The sequence below is a fragment of the Staurois parvus genome, unplaced genomic scaffold, assembly GCF_062004578.1.
Source record: "Staurois parvus isolate SC_StPar_1 unplaced genomic scaffold, SC_StPar_1.0 ptg000145l, whole genome shotgun sequence".
Taxonomy (NCBI): Eukaryota; Metazoa; Chordata; class Amphibia; order Anura; family Ranidae; genus Staurois; species Staurois parvus.
In genome coordinates, this window is record NW_028317941.1 from 22,764,098 (window position 1) to 22,791,812 (window position 27,715).

The following is a 27,715-nucleotide window of genomic DNA, read 5'->3' on the forward strand; positions in this document are numbered from 1 at the left end:
GTATAATACACGTCAACATGCATTATGTTAAAACAAGCTATTGAAATTAATGCTTTGCTAACGCACTCTGACATACCTAAAATCAGATGTTACTGGGGTTTTTTTTTGTATTGTCTTTGTGTGGTGGGGTGCTGTTTAAAATTAAAGGCAACACATGTAGCTTGCGTTATTGCAACGCTTAGTGGTAAGAGGGCTATAGGGCTTGGATAAAGGTCTTACTTTTCTGTTAGAGGCTTTGTGTCTGCTTTTTGCGGTTACACGAAGACCTGAGAAGGACTAATTGATACAGTGACAGCTTTTCTTGGTAAATCATTCATGGATAGTTACCTACTGCATTATTATTTCTCTTAAGGTTCCCTTGCTATAAGTATTTGCCTTGTTCCCACCCAACCTGGAGATTTTGGCATTCAAACACTTCTGATTGTAATTTCCATTAATATGAAAAGTCCAACGGGCAACAGTAGGAGTATCTTGTAGTACAGTAAATGGCTGAGTGGTATGCCTCTTCCTGCTCCATGTGAGTCTCCACTTGACTAAAGAGTATGCTGGGGCATTAGGGATGTCCGTTACATTCCCAGTCCCAATTCCTAGAGCAGTATGTTGGCTAACAACTCTGCAGACACTACTTGCTTTGCAGCTCCATGTGTCTTAATAAAACCTTGGACTGAGAGATCCGATAAGGGATGTTTCATGGAATGCGTTTTTTTAAATTGTAACCAGGCTTTTTTTTCAACAGCCTGTGAATAGACATAGATACAGGTGTTAAATTGAGCTGAAAAAAAAAATCAAAATACATGTTTAAGTCACAGTAAGGAACACAGGATCTTTAGTCATCACCACCATGAGTTATATGCAGCCACCTTTAGATGAATGGACACTTGCCAATTGAGACAAGCTTGGACACCCCTCTAACTTTCCCGCTTGCTTCAGTTTTTTGCAGATTGCCTAGGTCAAATTAAATACTAATAGTTCAACAATAAATTGTAATCAACAATAATGAAGTCTTTTTGTCTCCCAGTTCGTGCATAAAAAAGTGCTCAGTGCTTTAAGAGTCCACCAGTATAGTGCAACAATTAATATGTCCATGACTGTTCTTGTAAAACACTCCGTGGCCCCCTTCTGTGCTTCCACACAGGATTCACCTAATCCCCCAGGTAGACCAATAATCAGTGGGGTGAACTCACTGTTTTCTAGACTGGGGGAATACTTGGATTATTATCAGAAACCATTGGCACAGGAATTTCCAGCATATTTGAAAGATAGTAAAAACCTTATTAATATTTTGAAAGAAACGTCTGTGGATATGAATTGCATCTTATCTAGTGTGGATATGAAATCTTTTTATGTGCTAAAATTAAACAGCAAAATGTATTGGAAGCAGTCAAATGGGACGTTTTACAGACAAAAGAAATGAGTTTCTATGGGGACCAAGTATGCCCCCAATGTGGCCAATATCTTCCTGAGTAGATGGGAGGAGGAAGAAATATATGCAAAAATGACAAAATTGAAAATATATAGGAGGTGCATTGATGATGACATACCAGTCTGGAAAGGGTCTGAGGAATCACTCAAGACTTTGAGAGTATAGTATTTCTTTGGAAATTACAATAAGGAATGCGTAAATGTTTTGGACTTTGGTATACAAGAAAGGAGAGAAATTGTATACATTTACTAATTTCAAAGAAATGAATTGGAATGGGAACATTCCAACAGGGAGCTGCCACCACCTGCATTAGTTAGATATCCCTAAAGGATAACTAATGCTCATTAAACTGATAGTAAAGTCGCCTTTTCATTTTTACCTACAGGTAAGCTTATAATAAAGTTTACCTGTAGGTAAAATTAATATCTCCTAATTATTCACCGTTTAGGAGATATTTTTGCGAAGCAGCAGCCGGTGACCTCACCGGTGCATGCGCTCTGAAGGAACGGCATAGCTGTGCTGTTCCTTCAGAGCTGTGTGCCGTGGTCGAGACTCACACATGCGCTGGAGTGACGCCATCGGCGGCTTGGCCATTCAAGCAGCGTAGCCCACGAACCCGGAAGGAAGACCGAGTGAAGATGGGATCCTCTGCAGCAGCAACAGCGCGCCGCTGGGAGGGCTTCATTCTAAGGTAACTCTTTCATATAATGTGCTAGTATGCAATGCGGAAAAGCCGGAAACTTTTTTTTTTTTTTTAAGGAGTTTACTACCACTTTAAAAAGAAATGTGATGGTGAAGCAGATTTCAAAGCCCAAGGAGACATTTTGATTGTAAGGTTTAGCAATAAGGGGTATAAAAGAGAATTCTTGAATAATGTAAAAAGATCAATGGATGGAAGGGAATTATAAGTAAAGAAAAAGGCATATGGAATAGTATTCAATAAACCGTATTTTCCGAGTGATGGAAAAATTGTTAGGAAGCAATGGTCAATACTACTTAAAGGGTAAGGTTTTAGCTAAAATCCTTCCCAAACAACCAAAATTTGCATACAGACGAGCCCCCAACCTAAAGAATAAACACAAAGAATGTACCATACCCCTGGAAAAAAAAATAGTGACATTCTTGGATCAGGTGGGGTTCTCTAGGATTGGAAGATGCATCCCCTGTAAAACAGGAATAGAGCAACAAACCGGACCTATTTTGAATCTAGGAGTACTAGCAGAAGATACGAAATAAAAGAAATTCGTAACTTGTGATAGCACTTGTGACGTATTCATGGAGGGGAACACATAATTAACATAAAAAAGGGATTTTGATAACCTAGTGTTTGTAACCATTTTAGGTTACACCAAATTGGGAACCCCACAGTTCTATTCTTTTGTAGTATAGACAAAATAGAAAAACATTGGAGGGGTTCTGATATGAAAAAAAGCTGTATTGAAGAATGAAACTAGACGTATTCATGAGCTGGGGACATTACCCCCAAGGGTCTCAATATTGTGACTGAGCCATGGGTTTAGTGGGAGGCTCCTATATAATAATAATAAATATTTTGCTGTACAAAATAAATGGGACAGTACAATTACAATACTGTTCAATACAGAAGGAATAGTTTTGTACGTATTCATTGTTGCACTATGTTGGTGAACTCTTTAAGTACTGAGCACTTTTTATGCATGAACTAGAGACGGAGAGACTTTATTATTATTGATCACAACTATAAATATTGAATGTTTTTGAGCTATGTGTTTTAACATTTTGTACAAATAGGATAGCACTGTGATTCTGTTATCATTGTTCAAATAGCTATTGCAACTTATGAGCAGCAGCTGTCCAAGGGAGTAATTTTGGTGTTTGGATTGTATTCATATGATTATATTTCCATTCACTTTTGACATTCTCAGGTATTTTTGATTTTTAGATTACGTAGGTGACGTAACTGTTTTCTCTGAGAAAAACCTCTTTCCTTTGGAGGTTTTTTCTCTTTGGTTCTTCTGTTAAGTTCCCTCGTTACATTGTAGCTACCTTCTGTAGATTCCTTCTGTAGGTTCTAGGTTAATTGACTTTCAGTCGTCCTCCATTGGCACAGAGGTCTCGCCATAATACTTGGGTTTACAGCAGCTTACAGTGCTTGGCACCAAGACCTTCCACTCCCTCTCCACAGCAATGGATGGTGTACACTCCCCTTTAGCAACAACTCTTAACAGAGCATGGCAGATAACATGCACAAAGGATAAGGGCCAGAATGCCTTGCTAGCTCAGGTTCAGCACATTGCAGTAATGGGTGTGAAACTTTTTCTACACAGGGCCCTAATACCCTTTATTCTGATAGTTTCCATCCTCTAACCATTTGGCTAGTCCATCTGCCACACTGGTTTCCTCTTTCTTATCCAAAGAGGAATTTCCTGCCACAATGTCAGATTTCATGGGCAGAATCTCAGGCCATATAGAGGCCATTGATAACAGGGGTCACAACCGTGCCTCCTTAATCAGTCTTTGACTTTGCCCTTGAGCCAGACATATTGCCTAAGGAGGAGTTAATTGGACGATCCTTCTCCTTAAGAGAAATCTGATTAAGAGAACACACATGGTGTGAAAATTTCATCCAAGTTTAAGGATACCATTGCTACCGTTATTAACACTGTATGCTCCTGTTTAGTATTTGATCAGCCAGAGTCTACTAACCACAAAGTCTACAACATTGCATTCCTTAAATTCCCAAAACCAGCTAAGCCTTACCAAATCCATTACTTTATGAAGCCTATCCTGCCCATGCCTCATGCAGAGGAGTTTTATTTCCTACTGCTAAACAAAGCATTTTAAAGTCTTATTGTGGAAGGTTTATTTAAAAGTGGGCAGTTCTCATGGTGGATCCTGACATTTTTTTGTCTTCACAAGACCCTTATGGACTCCATAGAGGTTAAACCCGTGTTCAAAGTTCCAGTACAGAAGAGATTAGATGCCCTTTTTAAAGGCCTTTTTCCTTAGTGGGCCCCCCAGTGCAACCTGTGATTGCTTCTATGGCAGTCTGCTAAACTCTTGCTATCTGGACTAAACACATGGCCCAAGACCCTGGTTCTATCCTACTTGATGCCTCAGTCCACAGTCAGTTAAATATTTTACCTTTGGCCTTATGCTACTGTGTGAACAACTTGGATGACACACTTGTTAGATATCCAGAATGAGGCTTCTCTCTATCCCTGTGCACAGGATTCTTTAGCTTAAAAGTTGGTAATCTTGGCTCCCGTGCAAAAAGTGTCTGTCTTAAGCGGTTTCCCTTTGAAAACGAATGACTGCTTAGTACCTCCTTGGACAAGTACACCAGAGAGATTAGAGGGGATAAAAGTCTTTTACCCCAAAGAAAGAAGGTACAATTTTCCACCAGTAGGACTTCTACTCCTGAGATTAAGAAAGATGACATGGCCCTCCAAACCAGCCAAGGGTAAGAATCTGTAATCCCTACCCTCCTGAAGGCTAGGAAATACACTTCTCGCAAAGTCTACAGTTGCACCCGGAAGGCCTGTTTTGCTTGGCATGTGTCAAGGAAATTTTACCCTAGGAAATGCTCCTTGGGATGTAACTTGAACTTTCTCCAGTCTGGTCAGAATCGGCATTTGGCTTTGAATACCATCAAAGGGCAAGTCTTTGTGTTGGCTGTTTTGTTTGAGACTGCTGGCCTGTCCCTAGTTAAGCTATAGGCTGTCACACACATTCTTCTCCTGTATGTTTCACTGTGTCTGAGACTTTAATCTGGTTCTCTTGGTCCTTCAGAGGCTCCCTATTGGGAATACTTTTTTGTTTGACCTCACTCACAAGGTGGCCTTTCCCATTTTCTATCACCTCTGCCTTGCATGTCTGAGTTGATGACCTGTACAGAACACTGCTTGATGTTGCGTAAGGATAAGGTTGTCTAAAGGCATAATGCCTCCTTCCTCTTGAAGTTGGTTTCAACCAAGCAGGACATTCTTTCCCCTGTGTCTTGTTATGAAACTTCCCTCCGCTGTCTTATCATAGTACGTGCTGAGAGAGTCTACCTCTCAGTTACTGTCTTTTTTTTTTTAGGCAATCTGATTTCCACTTTGTACTTTCTAAGGCTTCCTGCAGGAGCCTCCCTGCTTGTTCGTCCCAGTATTTTATAGCTGGATCAGACAAGTTATCATTCAAACCTATGATCGTGGGTGGGTTGGTTAATAGAGGATGTCCCATTAGCTTACTTTTGCCAAGGTATATTCTTGGATCTTATGATTGCATTTATGTAATTGTGCTTCCTTTTAACATTCATCAAAGAAGGGAAAAAAAAAAACTTCAAAATTTGTTGGAATAGTTATGTTTGAAGACAGTGTCAGGAGGAGAGAGATACAGTATCTGTAACACTCTCAAATCATATATTATGAAATGTTAAAGTCGTTCTATATCTTGGATTTCCTGAAATTGAAGCACCCTGTATAAGATGATTTTTAATACCTGTCCAACAAGAGACAATGCCAGTCTTTGTTGACTTGCAAAAATACACCTGCCACTGGTATGTCAGATAACACATGCCCCTGCTGTGCACCGTGGTTCCACCCACCAGCATTTATATTACTGCAGGCCATAATGATGTAGTATCTAGCAAGTGAAACCATACTACTCAGCAGGCAATGTGCTATGCGAGACACTGTTGTATACTGTGGGATGGCAAGGCCAGCCATAGCTTTGCAAAGAAGCAAAAACTGGATTTGCTGCCCACTAGACACGTAAGTATTGTTTTTTACAGGGTGCTTCATTTTACTGCTTTTACCCGAGCAACAGGTCACTTTCAGCATTGTCAAATTTCAGAATTTTTGGTGTGGTGCAAGTTTTATTACATATAATATTGCCCTTCTGTATTTAGGATTCACAATGCACTTAAAGGAATACCAGACGACAGAGATGGTTTGTTCGATACCATCCAACGCTCCAAGAACCACTATCAGAAGAGAGCTTATCAGTGCATAAAATGTATGGTGGCTCTTTTTAGCAACTGTTCTGTCGCATACCAAATATTGCAGGTAATGTGAAGTCTCCTTTGCAATTTTGTACAAATGTCAATGTGTGTGTGTTCAACAGGCAGAACTTTTTTTTTCTTCAGTATTTGGTCTTAATGATATTAGGGTTACACTTTTCATTGTGTTTCTCTAAAAGTAGGTGCTGCAGGAAGGCACACCTAATCTCTCTCAAATGCATTGAATAGAGTTCTTTAAATTGTGAAAAAGCAACTCTGCAAAAGACTAACCATCTAAATGCCCTGTTTGTTATGTAGTTTGATACACATAGAGATGTGAAAATATTGCAGTGACTTTTCCTCCTCTTTCACCTTTAGAGCAATGGAGATTTAAAAAGGAAATGGACGTGGGCAGTGGAATGGTTGGGGGATGAGTTGGAGCGCAGACCTTACACTGGCAATCCTCAGTACACATATAACAACTGGTCCCCGCCAGTGCAAAGCAATGAAACCTCAAATGGCTACTTTTTAGAGCGGTCACACAGTGCTAGGATGACTCTTGCAAAGGCTTGTGAGCTGTGCCCAGAAGAGGTAAAGATCACTATATAGAGTGTGTGTATTTGTATAATTTTAGAGCATCTAAAACTGTAACATTAATATGTAAATATATAAGAACAATAATACATTCTATTACAAAAATTCTTAATTTATTATATATCATGAGACACAGAACCTCATCATTTTCATTTCAATAGGGTTATGCTGCCAACTTCTTGTTATTAGACATTGTCGGGGTGGGGGGGACGACGACAAGGAAGTCTGCTCCGAGACGTAACCCCCAAGGCTTCGTTGTTGCTTGTGTGTTTTGTTTTTTTTTTTGGGAGGGGGGTTTTGTGACATGTACTCCATCTCAAAGGTTACAGGTTTCGGACCATGGCATCCGCAACAGAATTCTCAATTCTTCCCTGTACAAACTCATTTAAATTGTTTTTTTCCTATGTGGACTTGGCTCACCCTGACAAGGCGTTCATTCTGACAAAAAGGTTTGCTCAGCAATCCACTGAAAATTAGGTTTTTCATGGCAGCCTCTCTTTGGAAAAAGTCCCTTACGTATTTGAAGTAATTCTGAACATACAATGTTTAGACACATTCTAATACAGTTATAACCATGCAAGTGCCATAGCTGCTTTTGCTTAGTTTAAGAAAATATCTAACTTCTTTTTTTACAAGGTTAAAAAGTTTGCGACCATGCACCTCTTCTTCTTGATAGCAGGGGGCCAGGACACTATGCAGACAGTGCCTGTATTCCGTTGTCTGTTCAGCCTGAGGCAAAACAACCCAGTACAGGCATGCTGAGTGTCTGCACAGTGTCATGAACCTCTGAATAGCCATGTGACCAGTGGAGCAACGCATCAGGCAGAGCCAGTGAAGTCCCTTCCAGTTAACGCGAAAACTTAGGAATTGGGAATACTGCTGTTAATTGTTTTTTAAGCTGTAAGTGCATTGGAATTAGCAATAAAAGTGTTTTTAACTTTATATATGGGTTTGCACTATGAGACTTTTCCTCTTGTTTTGAGCTTGACCTGAAGTGAAGGCATTGAGGATTGGTCTCTACAGGCCATGTCCATCTTTTTTGTCTAAGGTGGTTTCTTCATTCCATCTCAACTACGACATTGTGTTGCCATCTTCTATCCTAAGCTGCAGATACTAGGGGATAGGACTCTTCACAATTGTACTATCAGGTGTTCATCAGCAGTAGATGACTTCAGCTTATCAGTTGTGTTTTCTCTTGGTGCTTCCTGAATGCCCAAGGAAGGTTCATGTAGTTTTCAAGTCTACCATTTCTTGATGGATTTGTCAGCTTATTTCTCAGGCTTATGTTCTAAAGGGTAAAAGTTCCTATGTTTGTTTCATTCTTCCATGAGTCTAAGTGTTTCCTGGGCTGTTCGACATCAGGCTTCAATAGCTCAAGTTTGTAGAGCGACTACCTGGTCTTTTGTTTTGTACTTTGGCAATCTTTACCAAGTGGATATTAGAGCTGCTGAGTACGCTACCTTTGATTAACATGTTAGGCAGGCTGCTGTGTGAGATTCTACCTGTTTTGCTTTGGTGGTTTGGGGCCAGTTGGCTTGTTGGCGTGTTTTTTTCCCCCTCAGTGTTACTAAAGTCTTTTTTTCTTTTTCATAAAATAACAAACATGATTATACTCACCTGCTTTGTGCAGTGGTATTGCACAGAACAGCTCCAATCCTCCTCTTCTCAGGTCCTCGGCTGGCTGTCCTGGCTCCTCCTCTTCTTCGTGTGTTCCCATAACAAACAGCTGCTATGGGGACATACGGTGTCTGCTCACTCCGAAGCTGTGTGTCTATGGAGCTGCGTTCCATCGACACACACAGCTGGAGTAGCCCCACCCCCAACTTCCTCCTCACTGAATTTGATTGAGAGCAGCAGAAGCCAAGGAATGCATTAAGGATTAAAAATTTTTTTTAGCTTTAATATTATTTTAAGTGCTTCGAGGAATCCCTATATTAATGGATATGAAGATGCCATGTGTCCCATGATGTACGATAAAGAAAATGGGATTTTTGATTTAACTGTAAAGTGAATCACAGGGCAGAGACCCCGCCCCTCTTCCTTCGTTAATCATGGCTTCCTACAAAAAAAGAAGTAACAGCAAGAGGTTATACCTAGTAGGGAACTTCTTGTTTCTGTGTGTTTTTTTTGTTTTGGGGTTTTTTTTTTCCCTTTGTGTACCAATGTCTAATCACCTGAAGGTTGCAGTATAACCCAGTCGTAATGAATATGAAGATGTTCTGACCCATGATGTACTCCAGGAGAAGGGGTTACTCGTAAACCAAAAATCCCATTACCTCACATTTTGTGATTTGGCTATATATTTTGTTCTCCAAGATTTTTTTTTTCTAATGTTATGGCTTTGTCTGCTTCACTGCTGACACCCCAAATACTTGATTAAAAAGCCTAAGTGCATTTAAAGAGTACTTGCATTGTTTAGTACATTAGCTCTGGGAATATTAGTAATTTTTCATTGTCACACTTTTTATGATGGGTTCTTACAGCTTAGGCACATAGAATTTGATACACGTATTGTAATCTTGTTTGTTGTTCTCAGAGGAGGTTCAAAATGTTTTTGCTTAAGCCCTGGTTCACACCAGTGCGACTTGCCATGCGATTTCAGCAATGGAACCTTTCCATCGGTGTTGCACCAATTTTGAAAGTAGTTCCTGCACTATTTTTTGTGATTTACGGCGCGACTTGCATAGACATCTGTACATGAAGTCACACAGATGTCTGCCAAGTTGCACCTGAAGTTTTACTGACATGCGACTTTGAAATCGTGCAACTTCAATTGAAGTCACATGATTTCAAAGTTGGATCCAGTGTGAACCAGGGCTCAGTCTTGGACAAGCAGAATGTTTTGTATATCAGATCTTGTACAGGACCTATATTGATTTCTTGCATATTAGCAGAACATCGAAAAGTTCAATATTTAGTGAAATGATGTAACAATCCATAGAAAAGAAATTAACCGGAATAGTGTGGTACTCAGTAATTTTTAGGTTTTTAAAATTAAACCTAGTTCTTGAATGCTTTTAATTTTGAATTTTGATTCTGTTATTAGTCGTATTTCGATGAAGTCTGTTTGTATAAGGAATGTTTTCATGTAGCTGTACTAAATCGACTAATTCTATACTAATAACATTTGTGTTTACAAGCTTCAAACAGTGTAATAATGCTTAAAAGATCAAAGCGGCTTTTTTTCAGCCTGCATTCACCATAGACATTAGTCTGTGGTACAAAAGTTTGTTTTTTTAAAAGAATTAGATATAAGTTTTTTGGTGTATAGAGTATTAAAAAAGACTTTAATTCTATAAGCCTTGCCCAAGAAAGACAGGCAGAGGGCCAGGGACAATCATTAGTGTTTCTTCCTGTAAGCAATTTTTTTCGTAATTACTGACTTACCATACCTTGCTCAACCCGATTCCTGTGTGGGGACAGCCATCTTGATAGAGGAGCTTTGTTTCAGCATGTCAGAGCTGCCTCCTAATGACTGGTGGAGTAATATTTAAGAAACAGAAGTTCACAGAGAACAGATCAGCAGAATGAATGAATGAACAGGAGAGCTTTACAAAGATTAGATCAACAAAAAAAAAAACAAATCTCATTCTAGATCTTGAGACTAGCTGGTAGAGGTGCAGTGCCTTAGATGATTATCTCGTACAGATATATTCAGCTATAAAGACATTTTAAAATGATCCCTTGAAGTAGGGCTGTGCTCAAACTGCAAGGGTTAACCACTCATTTTGTCTAAGGTAGAGGAGTTACAATTTTACTTACCTGGTCCTCTGCTCTCCTGGCAGTTGACAATTTCCCATGCTCTGGCAGTAGAATGTCCCTCATTGTTATTGCGTCCATTGCAGAGCTATAGACCCTGCTTTGGTCTTGATAATGTCAGGACTCTAGACCAAAGCAGTGTGAGGGAGAAAAAGCTGTGGGAATCGGCATAGCTGCAGAGAAGTAAATCGTCTGTTTTTTTGTTTTTCTTATGGGTTTTTTTTTTGTTCCCTTAAACTACAAGGAATAAACCCTTGCAGTGCAAGCACATACCCAATGAAAGGGATCATTTTTAAGTTGCCTTGAGTTGGGAATTACCATTTCCAGATGTTCCTTATAACATGGTAAACCTTCTGTTTTTGAGTTTGGGTATACTTTAAGGATCAGCAGCTGACCTTGGGACACTAAGCTGGATATAAATTGTAAATCATATTGATTAGTTTAGTTCAGGGATAGACAAACTTTGAGGGCTGGAGGTCAACCTGAACAGCATGAGAGATCTAAGATCAGATCACCAGGGCGTGGCGCACTTTTTTTTCTTCAAAGAAATTAACTAGCAAGGCTCCAATAAAAAGTAAGGACAGCATGGAAAAAAAAAACTTGGAAAATATAATAAAACAAATAGCAATGTAAAAATATAAGCTTAGCCAGCTTTAAAAGCTCACTTCAGTGACAAAATAGATGTCCACAGGAGTCCCATGATAAAGACAGAACAACTCTTAATGCAGGCTCCCACAAGTTTCAGGCCAGGCTGGCCTGGCTGTCTGTTATTGACTGACTATGCCCCAACTGGCTGGGTTCAGTAGTTTCCAGGACAGAGTACAGGTGTCAGCTATTTGTAGAGCAGATTATAGGGGCCAGCAGGTCAGAGGACTGCCCTACTGACCCTGTACACTGCCCTGCCTACGCCCCTGAACATGGAATGGAGATTTTCCCCATGTGCAGTGCAGGGAAGTGACTCTGAAGAACTGTTTACTGGTCCTTCTTTGTCGTCCATATGTGATCACATACAAGCACCTGGGGTGGACAGGAGAGGAGGGCTGGTGGGGATCAGTGCTGTATGTTAGGTATGTCAGCTCCCTGTGTGCTTTGCAGGTGTGGGAGGTGCCTTTCAGACCAATGGTCATCAAGGCAGGGTCGTGATATTCACCCCACTTGGTGTTTCTCTTGTTTTGTTGGATTACAGCCTAGAATTAAAATGTTTTTTGGATCTTTGTAAAATGTGATGTGCTCAAAATCCTTGAATATGCAAATATTTTTTTTTCATGGTGCAAACAATAATTCGGGCATAAAATTGAAATCTTGGGGGTGCTTGAGTTATTCACCCACACCCCTTTCCTTTGTAGAGCCACCATATGCTCCAGTTGTAGCTGCAGGTCTCTGTTAAAGTGGTTGTAAAAGCAGAAGGTGTTGTTTTTTTTTGTTTTTAATACCTTACTGCATTCTCTGCACTAAAGAAAAACACCATCTGCATACAGATTTCCCCGCAAACACCCCACTCCCACCCCCCAGGTACAGAAGAAGGAGCAATTGGCTCACGCCACTGTCAGAGACAGTTTGGGGGGGCGTTCTTTGTGTCTTATGGGGACACACAGCAGGGCAAGGGTGTGAGCTCGCATGAGTGCCCAAAGAGCAAGCCACTTGTTCTGGGTGTGAAGCCCAGAGCACTGGCAAGAGACCCGAGGCAGGAGGATTTTGGGCTGCTCTGTGCAAACCATTGCACAGAGCAGGTAAGTACTGTATAACATGCTAAATAAAAAAAAAGCTTTACAATCATTTTAACTTAACAGATCTAGTCACTGAGATTGTTGCCTATTCATCAAGAAAAAACAGTTGCCAACTTCAAGTTAGATGGGTTGCGTTGGTACACAGCAATCTTAGTCATGCTACATATCCTCAGTAGGATTGAGGACTTGGCTTTGATTAGGCTATTTCAAGACAATTACTGTATATTTTTCTCTCATCTCTGGTAGACTGAAACGGGTTTCTTACAAGAATAGCCCTGTATTATTATTTTTCTGACAAATTTTCTATTCCCTGCTATGAAAAGCTTCCTTACACCACAACACTGCCACCACTATGCTTCCCTTTGGGGATGGTGTTCTTATGGTGATGGAAAGTGTTGGGTTTGCTCCACACATAGCGTTTCCCATGATGACCAAAAAATTCCATTCTATTCCCGTCTGCAAGAAAATCTTAACGTGTGTTGTGGATATAAAAGCTGTGGCTTTTTTCTGGCTGCCATTCCTGCTATTCCCGATAAAGCTCTGTTCTGTGGCATTTACCACTTAACATGATCCTGTGGACAAATATTCCCATCTCTGCTGTGGATTTTTGCAGCTTCTTCAGTGCCCTCTTTGGAATTTTGTTGCATCTCTTATTAATGCCCCTTTTCCCAGGGTGAGTTTTGGAGGGAGATCTTTTCTTGTCATGCTTCCAGTAGTGCCACATTTTTTCCTTTTTTTTTTTTTTTTTTTTTTACAATGGATTTAATTATGCTCCAAAGGATGTTCTAAGTTTGGGATTTTTTTTTATTTGTAAACAACCCTAATCTACTCTTCTCCACAACTGTCTCTGACCTGTTTGGAGAGCTCCTTGGTCTTCATGTTGCTTACTTCAGAGCCTTTCAGACCAGGTGTATCGTATTCATATTGACCTGACATTTTGATTACACACAGGTGGAGTATGTAATAATCTAATTATGGGACTTCTGAAGTTAATTGATTTGACCACATCTTTAAGGGTTTCATAGCAAAGGGGGTGAATACTGATGCACACTCATGGTTTCTGTTTTTTGTTTTTGGGGGGGGGGGTTGCCTAATATTGTCACAATAAAATATATTTTGCACCTTCAAATTTGTAGGCATGTGTACATCTTATGGTATAATGCCCCCAATAATCTATTTTAATTCTGTTTTAATTACAGGTATAAATCCAGGCAACATAACAGAAAAACACCAAGGGGGGTTAATCATTTTGCAAGGCACTGTATATGCCCATAGCATCCAAATATGTCCAGGTTCCCTTTTGGCATGCGCCTACACACTGGTGCCCAAATAAGCATTCATATTTATTATTGTATAAAGAAATGGGTAGTAAGATTGCTCTGAAAGATACCCTGCTAGTGTTTATTAATTTGAGGAGATGGGGACAGTATCCATTAGAACATTTTCTGAATTCGAACATTTTCTGAATTCTAACATTAACAGTAATCACACCCTCCCCTCATTCCTTATATAATTCAGCTGGCCAGTATTTGCCTGACTCAAACATGCGCTTTTTACCAGAACCTGTGTAAAGGTAGGAAGATAGGTGTGCAGGGAGGCCATGGCAGTGCTAATTATCTTTGGGGGGGGGGGAGTAGCCTTCTATACTGTTACATAGGCATTATCCATCCCTCATCCATGATCAGTTAGCTGGCAGTTGTCATCCTGACTTACAGACATGAGCTTGTCACCAGATCCAGCAAAAAAATTGCTGATCAGGTTACTATAATTCCATGTCACTGACAGCTTTACTTCTGTTTAACCTCAATCATCATCCCTGATCTAAAGTCTGTGGCTATCATTGCAGATATAGGAGGTGTTTTTAGATTTTCTTTTTATTTACTGAACTTCAGTAAATGCTTTTAAAGCATCATCATTTCTTTAGAGATGGCTGGGGGCAGAAATGGTGTGTAAGCTATAGAGGTTCTAATTCTTTAACAGATATGGAGATTTTCTTCTGGCAATCTTGAGATGCATCTGAATTACTAAACCTGCATGTGACAAAATTCGACTTTTGCAAACTTTATAGGAGCCAGATGACCAAGATGCCCCTGAGGAACATGAATCCTCCCCACCTGAAGATGCCCCATTGTATCCCCATTCACCTGGTTCTCAGTATCAGCAGGTATAACATAGTTTTTTGTGTACACATTTTCTTGTATTTTCATTATATTTTACAGCCATCTAAAAGCCAAGTTCACCTTTAAGAAAAAAATTAATGAATGTACATTTTTTTTGCAGGGAGGGGGCAAAATGTGCATTTATTTATTTTTTTCCACAGAAGCCTACAAAGCATTGAACTCAGTCGGTGATTCCTTCAGACACTTCCTCCAGCTTTCTGCCCTTACCTCCATACAGGCTGTCAGCTACAGAGCTGGAAGAAGTGTCAATAAACTGAGTACCCTGATTACTTCACTTGTAGTCCATTTAGAACTAAAAGTCTGTCTGCCACGGGGGAAGATGGGACTTGTAGTTTATACAGTTACAGATCTGTGTGACAGCTGCTGCAACTCTGGAGGTAGGCAGCTGGTGATTAGGAACATGTTATACCCTAAATTCCGGAGTAACTTGTAACATGTTCCTAAAGGTGAACTTAGCCTTTAATGAACAGGTTAAAAATCAGATCCACTGATGTTTTGCTATAATTTTAAATATTTTCCAAAACGGATGGTCATTGATATCAGTCGAAAAATCCCTTTATTGCCATCTTCTTTTGTGTTTGCTCTTGTAATCTTCCAGAAATTAGCCTGTGTATCATTTTACAGTACAGAGAAAAAAAACAAATTAAATTTATCACATGCCAGTAATATACTGGGATAATGAGTTTGCTGTGAAGTTCCATTGTGTGCAGTAATCATCTGCAACCTATCAAAATTCAGATTTTAACAGTTTGTGTACTCAAGCTAATGAAAGAGATTTGTTAAAAAAAAAGGTTGAGTGCATTTTGGTCTTTATGAAGGCAAAAGTAATTTTGCTTTTGTAACTTTCGATTGTGTATTAATGGTGCACATACATGATTAACTTTCGCTTGGCGCTTTCTATTTGTTTACAGTGTGTGAAAAATATTTTTTATGATGCTCTAGCTGCAGCTAGTTGACTGTCCCTAACCTCTACTAAGGTGTTTGAAAAAAAAAAAAAATCTCAAGCTTTCATAATACTGAGAGCATTTGCTCTGTATTAGCTTCTCCATCTTGCAAATGTTTGTGATTGTGCTATGGTTTTGGCATTCTGTTTAATCAACAATCCTAACTGTGTGAAGATATTTGTAAAGTATGATATAGTGCAAAAAACAATAACTGAGTGCTGCACTTGATCATTATGTTGGCTAAATAAGAGTTTTGGAACTAAATTCTCAGTTTCTTTACCTAAACTAGTATTAATACAGATTGTGTCCTAACTATGCAGTTGCTCATCTAAAAAGAATTCAGATTTTTAGTTTAGCTTTCTGCTTTTATTTATGTCTGATATCTCATTTGTAAATAGACTATAGACTAAATAAAACACACACTGATAAGTTTACTGCTAGTTAGTTTTCCCAAAGCATAATCCCATGTTTTATCACATCATTGTTACTTGATTTTGTCAAACCTGGATCTAAGCACAAGAAATAATGTGAATAGCTTTAGTTTAGCTAGGATGCAGGTGCAACAAAGTTTGTCAAGTATTTTTTGAACCTTGCGGTCTCATTTTAGGGTAGTAAGTTGTCTTTACTTTTTCTTTGATGTTCACCAAAAACTGTTTATTTCACGGGCCTACTTTCAGCAATATCTGGTCTGAGTAATAAGCTGCCTTTCATGAGGCTGTGAAAGCACCAAAGCTACTATTATGGGTACATTTAAAGGATAAGTTCACCTTTTCTAACATGTTACACCCATTTTCAGGGTGTTACATGTTACTGCCGCAGCTGTTCCTGTACCCCCACAACTCCCTTCTGTGACAGCAAGCTAGGGATTTTCTCCCTGTGTCTGCTGCCACAATTCATTTGCTGATCATGAGTGCAATGCTGTACAGGCTCCCAGTGTAAAAAAATAATGCACTTTTTTTTTTCCTGCAGAAAGCTGTGCATTTGTTTATTTTAAAGGTGAACTTATCATTGAGCCCAGGTTTGCCTATATGTGTCTCGGTACATCGCATGTGATTCACACAGGAACCGCAGCTCAATCCTGTCAAATCGCATGTGATTTGTGTGCGGTGCACATTTTGTATGGCTCTAATTGCACTGCACCCGCACCAGAAAGGTGCAGGATCCTTTTTTTTTGGTCCGCGCTAGAATCTGATCGCATGGGTATTCACACCTATGCGATCCAATTCTGCACATCGCACTGCGTTTTGCGGACCGATTTCGGGGTGTTGTTGACATACACACCCGCAGCAGTTCGCATGAATAGGGTGTGATTCTGATGCGGTGCGGAATTCGCACAGAAAGCTGTGAACCCAGGCTTAATGTGCAAGTTCACCTTTTGTACAAAAAATGAACAGGTAAGAGCCCTCCCTACTTCGTGTGTGTGTTGCCCATGCACCTGCTGCAGCAGTCCAAGGATTTGAATGCCCCGTTCTTCCCTTTCTTTCCTTTGTGCTTCCAGTACGAATCATAGCAATTCTTATTGGTCACTTGCGGGCACACTACCAGTGCAGCATCTCTCTAATTTGTCTTAATTTAAAAAAGGAAAGAAGTGTGGGGCTTTAAAATACTCAGACCACTTCACTAGTTGTGTGGGCAGTGACAGCTGATCACCCACAAATGTAAGAGAAGCAGGTACCGAGGACGGTGTAGGGTGTTCACCTTTTTTAATTTTTTGTGAAAATGTGAATGTACACTTTAAAGCAGACTTCCGGGTTTACTGTTGCTAACCGTTCTTTTGGCCCAAGGTGGTCCAGACAGACTATTTTCTACACTAACGAGTGATTGCTGGGCATGCTACGTACACTGTATGTAGTTGAGAAGCGCTGAGCCATTCATAGGCAGCTTTGTATTCTCTGAGTCTGAGATTATGATGTCATCCAACCACCTGCTTGGACCAAACAAAATAGGTAAAGAGACAATAAACCTGAAGATCAGCGTTAAAGGGCAGCTATGGTCTTGCCTGAGAAGTGCTCCAGTTCTTCCTTAGGACAAGCTGACCACCTGCATCTTTTTTTATGTATTCAAGACTTCCTCTTTTTTTTTTGCCCTCAACACAATATAGGTAAAAACAGTCTGGCTTTTAATACAAATACAATACAAATTACAATTATAACCATATTATTGAGGCTCTTTTCAGATGGAGCAGACTCCTTCCTGATCAGCAAGGGTTCCGCTCAAATATCCTCTGCTGGTCGGAACAGAGCAGGGTGTGGACACATTTTTGCCTACTCAGTCTCTGCAGAGCGGAGACAGACAGGCTTCTGTGAGGGTGAACGTGAACAATAACACTAGGCCTCTCTTAGCAACAGGCCTTTAGCAACATCCTAAAAGTTTGCCAGTCAGGCTTCATAAGGTACGGCCTACACCTATAGCAAGGGCATTATTTAACTTTGGTCAAAACTGCAAAGCTTTTTTTTACCTACAGACACCCCTTATCTGCATAGGCAGTTTTTCGGTAATGGTGATCTAACCCTTTAAAGAACAATCACATTAAAAGGGCCCTGGCATCTGTTAAGTCCTGAAAGTTACTCTGCTTGGGCAAATAACTCAAAGAACATACCTGAAGAGAACTAATCATGGTTGAGCTTATGCAAATATCTGTATATTTAGTCCTAAATCCTCAGACGTATAGGCTTACTTTATTTTTACTATTTTTTTTGTCACTTTTTTTTTCTTCAAAATTCTTACAATATTCTTCCAAAAGCCCAGTTGTGACCATCAAGGTAAACTTGATAGTCTTCATTTAAATATAGCTGTATATGGGTCTTCAGGTAACATTTTAAATACTATCCGGTTGGAATTGATAAGTGGTGTTTGGCACTATTTCATATTTTTACTTCAACTGTCAAGCAAATTTGTATTTTATTTATTTTAGACTATAAAAGTCCACAAATGAATGGTCAGTTCTACAAAGCAACATTTAAATCTGTTTGAGAAACTACTTTCACCACCATGTACATACAGATCTTTCTCATTACAACTCTGGTGTATTTGTCCATTAAACCTCGGAAAACATGCAAATGTACATAGTCTAATTTTTTTTCTCGTTTCTGCAACTAATATGGTATAAATTGTTTTTACTATGCTTGACAGAATAACCATTTGCATGGACAACCATATACCGGCCCAGCAGCACACCACATGAACAATCCTCAGCGGGCAGGCCAGCGAGCACAAGAAGAATTTGAAGGCAGTGAAGATGTCCCCCTAATTCAAACTAAAGATTAGTGAAACTCATTATTATTTTACTTAACTCCTCCGAGACTGTGCACCCAGGCCTTACAGTCCAACCTTCCTTTGTGTCTGGCTAATATTTAAAACTAGAAAACGAAAAAAAAAAACTGTTCCTAATCAACTTGGAGTGGAGAGTCTATTCACTGTCTTATCTGCAGAAACTTGCTGTCAATATATAACCCGCCTGCAGTGGAAAGTGTATAGTGTTTTGTAATAAACGGCCTGATGCTACTGTGTAAATGGCAAAGGTGTACATAGTATATTAATGTTTGACTGTTAATTCTTAAGCAAGACCTTTTTTTTTTCTTTTTTTTTTTTCCTTTTTCTTCTTTTTTTTTAATTTGGGGCTTGATGAAGTTCACGTATTTACAAAAAAAATGTAAAAAACAAACAAAATTTCCAGAAAAAAAGCCTTTAGTTTCCTGAACTATACCTTCTGCTCTACATATATATATATATATATTTTTTTTTTTTTAATTTTTTTTTTTTTTTTTGCCATATGGCAGTTGGATCTTTACAGCATTTGCCAAGTCAAACCGCAAAAATAGTTACAGTTAACTATCCACCACCACCGGTTTCTCTGAACAACAACTGACAGCTGATAACCTATTCCATTTCTGGTCGATGTGGACAAGTGATAATGTATCATTTGTTTTTAAATTATCTTTTATTGCCTTCTCATACTAGATTTACTATTCTGCTGTAACATATAGCATGGCTTCACACCAGGAGAGTGTAGCCAGACATTGGGGTTATGGGAGGGTTATTGAGGACAATATGCCATGATCTAAAAACAGTTGCACTGTTGAGGTTTTTTTTTGTTTTTTTTGGTCTTTGTTTTTTTCTTTTTTTTTTATAGACTTTGAGTTTAAAATGGGGGAAAAACTTGGGCAGTGGGGATTTAGAATTGAGTTGCACATGTGCCCATTTGTAATATTTGAAAATTGCCTGTATGATAAATGATGCTTGGGTTTCAATAATTAACACAAGATGGAGGAATACGACAAACAAATATGCAACAATTGCTATGCCAGGATCTTGGAAACATAATAGATGGTATTTTGTGTGCTTGTTTTGTTCCTTTTTGGTAAGCTTATTCTAGGCATTTGGTCTGATACTTCCTTCTCTTCTAATGCATCTCAATAACGTGAAGGCCTGTGACAGTTTTATTACACCTGTGAGTACCACTGCCTGGGTAAAAACTGGTGGTATTTGCTCAGTGTACAACAGATCTACTTGAAATTAGATTTGTCTAGTAGTCCTTAATCAACTGTGTACAAAAAAAAAAGAAAAAAAAAAAAAAAGAAAATATTTAACATTTAATAAGCAGGGACTGAACATTAAGAACTACTGGTTAGTTGCAGACAGTTTGGAGGTCGCATGATTCCAGGCAAAAGAAGTTTTATGAATTTCAAGGAAAGCATTAGTAAATACTGTATTTAAATGGAAAAAAAATTGGTAACTTGAATGTGTGTATTTTTGGACATGTCTAAAAACCAAATACTCCCTGCAGAAACAGATACAGCCCATTCTATAATATTTAAATATTTTGCTGTTTTATTTTATAGAAATTATTTTGCTGAATTCACAAATAGAATTTGATTTAAGAAGAACTGAATTGTCCTGTTGTTTTTCTTATTGCATGGATACCTGTATGATAGTTGAAGGCCAATTTATTATGTTTGCTATTTATTTATATATATATATATATTTTCAGACTATGGCCCCTACACCATAACTGGCACTAGATTATTCTGCCTAAATTTAAACACCTATGTATAGGTTAGTATATCGTATGTACCTACATAAATTTGGATTCTACTTTTAGCAATAATATATATATATAGTTTGGGTGATCTTTTCAAAAGAAAATGTTCTCTTCATTTTTATGGTGTATATTTTTCTGTTTTACAAATATGTCGAAATAGATTTTGTCCCACTCTGCATTAGCTAGTGAACATGTGTATAAATGTATCTACATCTGACCGAATTTACATTTTACCGGACAAGCATTTCACTTATACTGCCCTGTTTTCCTAATGTTAACCTCCCACTTGTTTGGGCACCTGCAGGAACAATGGTGCTCTGACGATTGTACAGTAAATGGCGACTTATTGCACATTAGTGAATCTCCTAGCGTTTTAAAAAATGTGTAAATTAAAAGTAAACACTTTATTAGTTGCTTACATTTATTGCAGTTCCACTTATACTACTTTTCATAAATTAGCACAGGAAGCTGGTAGCTGGTTTAGTTAAACTAGAGGAAAAAATTAGTAATAGCTCACAATTACCACTCTTGGCGAAGATTTCTGGAAAAATTTAAAGTGAAATCAGATTGCCAATGGCAGCAGGGCCCTCTTCTTAAGTTTTGATAAAATGGGCCCTTAGGACTTGATTTTGTCTTAGCCCCAGTCAGCATGGCTTGAACAAAATTTCTTTCTGCCTTGAATTCATTTGGTGCTGGTACATATATTTCATGTGTCATAAACCTCCATACACACACACTAGTAAAATAAATTATATAATGTTAATTATTCCTATAGTCTAGCTTAAGATATGTATTTTTTGTATTTGTTTGTATAGACCTAATACTTTAGCCTCAATGCTTTCTACCTATGTGTTATAATGGCACTGTATATCACCTTTTCACTGCTGCTACGAGATACACAATACATAAGATCTCTGGTTTCTAAAAGCTTTACTATTTACAGTACAATTGCCTATCTGAATGCGAGTAATGCATTTAGAGAATAGACAGCAACAAAATGATATGCAACAGAAGAGGAAAACTATTCTGTCCACAATGAAGAAGACAGTTGGTCCAGAAACATTCAGCAGTCTATCACAAGAACTGTCATGTTGATCAAAATAAAATAAAATGTAATTTGCATTTGTTATAATTTGAGCAGTGCTTTGTAATTTTAAGGACTGGTTTATTCATTCCACTTAGTGAAATGTATTAATGGTGTAAGCAGAAAGTAGATTGCCTAATGTGAATGATTAACTACTTCATGACTGTGGGTGTGTAGTCAAGGCATGTGTCCAAGACTTTATCCAAAAGAAATGGTCAGGAAGTAATCAGCAGTATCTGTGACTACTGTTGCATCCAAACTCTCTACAGTGGGAAAAATTTATTTTGAATAAAACTACATTGTGTGTCTTGGTCTCCTCCCCATCCTCATATTGGGTTTGCCAAATGAAGAGATGCATTCTTCATATTTCTTATCAGAAAACCAAAAGCTGTAGCTCAGTAAATGTACTTGAAATGGCACCAGCAAAATGTGTGTAAAAAAGTATAGTACCAAAGGAAAGCCTCATCTGTTAAACAAAATGAATGTCTGATACCTGCTTCTTCAATTCCTGAGAGTCAAGGGGAAGGATACAAAAACAGGTGTTGCTGCTGCTTACTTTTTATAAGAAATTAGGCTACAATTACGTGGGTGTTTGCCACAGTGCAGGAATCATGACATCTGTTTATAATTATTATGAGAATATCAGTTCTATGCCAGATGAAAAGTACACCTCTGTTATCAACTACGAGAAACTTTATAGGAGACTGCTCAGACCGAACATCATGGCAGAACCATGCAATGTGCGACCCTTTATTTCAGACTTGCATCATCTGCTACAGGAGTGTGAGTGGGCTCCGTGCCAGTCTGCTCCTCTCTTTACAGTTTAAGTCTAAAGCTATTGCTACAACCAGTAATAGAGAGATGATTTGTTATAATTAAGAGTAGACACATTTATATAGTCTTACAGATACAATCGGCCCTTTGAGGGCAACCATAATGCTGATGCAGCCCTGATGAAATTTGAGTTTGACACCCCGCGCTTGACAATGGAGATTGAAAAGAAATCCCATAGTGAGTTTATCCATGAGAGTTCTAGGCCTTATGGTTGCTTCCTTCGAGGCAGTACCCTTTACCCAATTCCATTCATGAATTTTGCACGCAAATATTCTATCTGCATGGGAAGAACAGGCTCCTTCCATGAATCTACCTATGCCTCTATCCCTCTAAACAAGAAATTTCTGGTCCTGGTAAATCATCAATTCGGACAGTGGGAAAACCCTTCTTCCCCCTACAATTGGAAGGTTCTTACACCAGACGCAGGTCTGTAATGCTGGGAAAGAGTCTTCCAACCCTTGATGTTTTGAAGAATATGGTCAAGGGAGGAGGGAAAACTCCCCATCAATATCTTGGAGCTCAGAGTTGTCAGGCTGTCCCTCCAGTGCTGGATCCCCCTTCTAAAAAGACAACCAATTCCAGGGCATTTATACAATGCCACCTGTTGCATATATCATCCATCTAAGGGGCACAAGGAGCATAGCTGCCTTGAAGGAAGCAAACCAGATACTGTTGTGGACAGAAACTTGCTATCCATTGATTTCTGCAATACACATCCCAAGAGTGGAAAACAGGCAGATTTCAGCCTGAACCCGCCTGGACCAAGGGGAATGGTCTTGTCTCTTCATCCAGATGTGTTCAATCTGATATGCCAAAAATGGGGGACTCCAGAAACAACAAGCCGGTTTCTATTCAAAGCCAGGGATCCTCTAACTCTGGCCTCATATGCTCTAGATTTTCTTGGTGTCCGTTCAGTCTAGTGTACACTGTCTCTCCACTGAGCATTCTTCTTTGCCTGCTTCACAAAATAGAATGAGAGAGGGAAACTGATTTTTCTGGTACCAACCTGGCCCAGAAGAACCTGGTATAGATAGACACACTCAAGCTTCTTACAGAAGGCCCCTGGCTTTTTCCCAGCAGACAAATCTGTTCCCTCATGGCCCTCTGTTCTATCCTGCTTTAGTGTCTTTGGCTTTAATGGCTTGGCTGTTGAAACCCAGTCTTAAAGGATAGAGGGGCCTTTGAGTCTGTGATTTCTACCTTGCTGAATGCAAGAAAAGCCACATCCAGGAAGATTTATTATCATACCTGGAAATCTTCTTTCCCCTAGTGTGAGCACAGTCTATTCCATCCCCAGAGATTTCTTTGTACCCTGCATTCTGGCTTTCCTGCAAGCAAGTCTTAACCAGAATTTAGCTCTAAGTACTCTAAAAGGTCACTTTTCTACATTATCTCAGGCTTTACATTCCCTCACACCTTTATTCAAGGTGTTTCTTGTATTAGGTTCCCTGTTGCAGCACTCTGTGCTTTAACTTTGTTCTTTCTACCTTGCAACCATCATTTAAACACAGGGATTTTTACTCAGTCTATTATCACCAAAGTAACCTTTTCTGTGGCTTTTGTGTCTGTTACACATCTCAGAACTATTGTCTCCTTCCAGAAAAGAGCCCTTCCTCACACTTAACAAGGTGATATAACGCCCTAGACCAACCTTCCTTCTAAATGGTCTCAGCATGCCCTGTAAATAAGGGTATCGTTCTGCAAACATTGTGAAGGTGAAGTTATCCTTTCAAGTTGATTGTCAGGGCTTATGCTTTAAAACAAACACTACCTCCTGCACTGTTATGCTCACATGCCACCAGATCTGTTGGAGCATCCTGTGCCTTTAGGCATCTAGCCTACATCTTCCAACTCTGTAAGGCCACCACCTGGTCTTCTGTTCATACCAGACACATGTTCAACATACAGGATTCTTGTAGCAGCACTCTGAAACTGGGGTTTGTATCCCTGTTTTTGGACCTGTTAGTATAGTTATTTTGTCTAGTTTCCCACCCTTGTATACATTGCTTTGGGATGTATTTGGATGTTTGAATTAGTTGCCTGTGTCCTATACTGTACAATTAAGATGAGAGGAATTTTGACTTGCCTGTAAATTTAATATCTTGAGTACAGTACTGGGGACACATACCTCCCTCCCTAAACTCTTCTTGTAAAGCTGGCCATACAGTGGGGAAAATAAATATTTGATCCCCTGCAGATTTTGTAAGTTTGCCCACTTACAAAGAAATGAAGGATCTAAAATGTTTATCATAGGTGTACTTTAAATGCAAGAGACAGAACAGCAACCAGAAATCCAGAAAAAAAACACATGATACAAATGTTATAAGTTGAGTTGCAGTTCAGTGAGTAAAATAAGTATTCAATCCCCAAGCAAAACATGACTTTGAGATTGCCAACAAGTGTTTCTCCACCAATTACTGAGGTAAGTCGTTTCTTGTAGTTACCAAGTTTGCACACATCTAAGGAGGGATTTCAGTCCACTTTTCTTTAGAAATCTTCTCTAAATCTTAAGGTTTTTTGGCTGTTGCTTGGCAACTCAAAGTTTCAGCTCCCTCCATAAATTTTCTAAAGGATTAAGGTCTGGAAACTGGCTAGACCACTCCATGACCTTAATGTGCTTCTTCTTGAGCCACTCCGTTGTTGCCTTGGTGGTATGTTTTGGGTCATTGAAGATGGGTCTTAATCTTCCAGCATGGCAGTGTTCTGGCTGAGGGAAGAAGATTCCCATCCAAGACATTACAATACTTGGCCCCTTGATGCAGAAAAGTCGGCCTGTACTTTTTAGCAGATAAACATCCCCAAAGCATAATGTTTCCACCTCTGTGCTTAAGTGTAGGTATGGTGTTTTATGGTCATAGTCAACATTTTTCTTCCTCCAGTCATGGCAAGTTGAGTTTATGACAACGAGCTCAATTTTGGCCTCATCTGACTGCAACACTTCTTCCCAATCCTTCTCTGATTCATTTAGATGTCCATTGGCAAACTTCAGACAGACCTGTACATGTGCTATCTTGAGGAGGACCTTGCTGACACTAAAGGATTTCAATCCATAGCAGTGTATTGTGTTGCCAATGGTTTGTTTCGTGAGTGTGGTCCCAACTGCCTTTAGATAATTTACAAGCTTTTCCCATATAGTTCTGGGCTGATCCCTCACTTTTCTCATCATCCTTACGCCATGAGGCGGAATCTTGCATGGAGCTCCAGACTGAGGGTAATTGATGGTTATTTTGTATTTCTTCCATTTGCTAATAATCGCTCCAACAGTTGTCTCCTCACTAAGCTTCTTGCAGATGGCCTTGTAGCCCATGCCAGCCTTCTGCTGGTCTTCAATCTTGTACCTGACGTCCTTTGACAGCTCTTTTGGTCTTGTCCATGGTGGTGAGGTTTGAATGGAAGAAAAAGATTCTGTGGACAGGTGTCTTTTATACACATAACAAGTTGTCATTAGGAGTACCTTCTTAAGTTGACAGGACTAATCTGTGTACCACATGAGCACATAGCCAGTCTGTGGGAGCCAGAATTATTGTTGGTTGGTAGGAGATCAAATATTTCTAAATTGAGTTGCAGTTCAGTGAGTAAAATAACATTTGTAATGTGTTTTTGGTTGATTTTGCTGTCTTTATCATTTAAAATACACCTATGATAAAAAAAAATATAGATCCTTTATTTGTAAGTGTACAAAATTCAAGGGATCAGATAATTATTTTTGTCACTGTAGATGGGTAGATTTTTTAATGAAAAGTGTTGTGAAAAGAAGGCTCTAAAAAAGTTTGTTCTTCTAAATCATTAGGAAGCAGGATGGAAAATCAAAAAGGGTTGTGGTTTTTCGTTCAGTAAAGGATATTCATTCAAAAATCAAATGTTAAAAACAAGCAAAATCTTTTTGACAAACTGTTTTCAGAGTTTTCCTACGACTTTTACTAAGAATTTGTGTCTGAAATTCTATCCACCTATGGCCAGCTTTACTCTGCATTGCCTGATAGAAAACTGAACTCAAGAGTGGGGTAGTGATAGGGGAAAACCTGTCCTCAGAAGCTTGCAACTGCCCAATCACCTGAAGGTTCGACACTGTAACCCATGAATGTATGAATAAGTTGCCTGTGTCCTGTACTGTACTCCAAGATGTAGAATTTACAGACAAGTTGAAATTCCTCTTTCCCCAAGCCCCCCATACCCCCCCCCTTTTTTTTTTTTTATCTTTAAGTACAGAAAATGAGTGGACGGGTAACAGCAGAAGCCTCCTTTACCAGGACAGCTGTAAGCTAAGTACTTTTTACTTTGAGGATACCAGCCCCCAAAAAATCTAATCCTTTCAGATTTTTCCAAACACCAACTGCACCTGTTTAGCAGTACAGCGTATTTTCATTATTTTCTCATCTTTAGTAGACACTGGCCAAAATCTCCCATGTGGTTTATTTTTCTTGAGGATTTCAGTAAATTATCCCTCTCTGGTTTCAGATTATGACTCCACACTGTAGTCTTTATGCTCCTTTTTGCATTTTTCTAATGTAGAAGAGGCAAAAACTGTTGCGGTAGGTGGGCAGATCTGACATATAGATGTCTTGCTAATGTGGTTTCTATACTGTAGAACAGGCATTCCCATCCAAGGTTCCATGGAATCCCAGGGTTCCTTGAGCAATGGTACTGTTTCTCACCTACAATGATTACCCAATGTAAGAAGGCATTTCTTCACTGACCACAAAGGTAATGGCACACTTTGACCTATGATTTATGTAAGAGGACACTAAAGTTTTCAGTCTGTTTCTTTTCAAGCCAATATTCACTTTCATGATTGTTATTGACAAGGCAATGTTAAATAATTTGCTCTCGTTCTAAAATATTATACGTATGCCTGCTTATATTACTATTGTTTATTATTATTATTTACGTATCCTTTTTAGTTCCTATAATGTGTTACAATTTTAGAGTTATACTAAAAATATCCTTATTTAACACTTTACAATGCTATTTTACTATGAAACATACATATATAATTTATATCAGTGGTTACTTGAGACCTACAAATTATATCAAGGGTTCCTGCGGGGTAAAAAGGTTTAGAGAAGTTGCTGTGTTTAAAAAAAAAAAAAAGTAAGTCATCTTGCTGTTTTGTAGAAAAAAAGGTAAATATTTGCAATGGACCATGTAGCAGTCATCACTGGCACA

The 27,715-nt window shown here is 39.0% G+C and overlaps 1 protein-coding gene across 4 annotated transcripts in view; it reads left to right on the forward strand.

Annotated features, from left to right (window-relative positions):
• Nucleotides 1–21,763, forward strand: part of USP9X (ubiquitin specific peptidase 9 X-linked) — a 290,448-nt gene extending 268,685 nt beyond the window's left edge. For 3 of the 4 annotated variants that reach the window (XM_089673926.1, XM_089673928.1, XM_089673927.1), the window contains 4 exons: nucleotides 6,297–6,453; nucleotides 6,765–6,977; nucleotides 14,535–14,630; nucleotides 18,723–21,763. In XM_089673926.1, the coding sequence (XP_089530052.1) occupies nucleotides 6,297–6,453; nucleotides 6,765–6,977; nucleotides 14,535–14,630; nucleotides 18,723–18,857 (601 nt within the window). In that variant the 3' untranslated portion in view covers nucleotides 18,858–21,763. The remainder of the gene's footprint in view (nucleotides 1–6,296; nucleotides 6,454–6,764; nucleotides 6,978–14,534; nucleotides 14,631–18,722) is intronic. The other variant, XM_089673929.1, reaches the window with a different exon arrangement.
• Nucleotides 21,764–27,715: the final 5,952 nt, after the last annotated feature.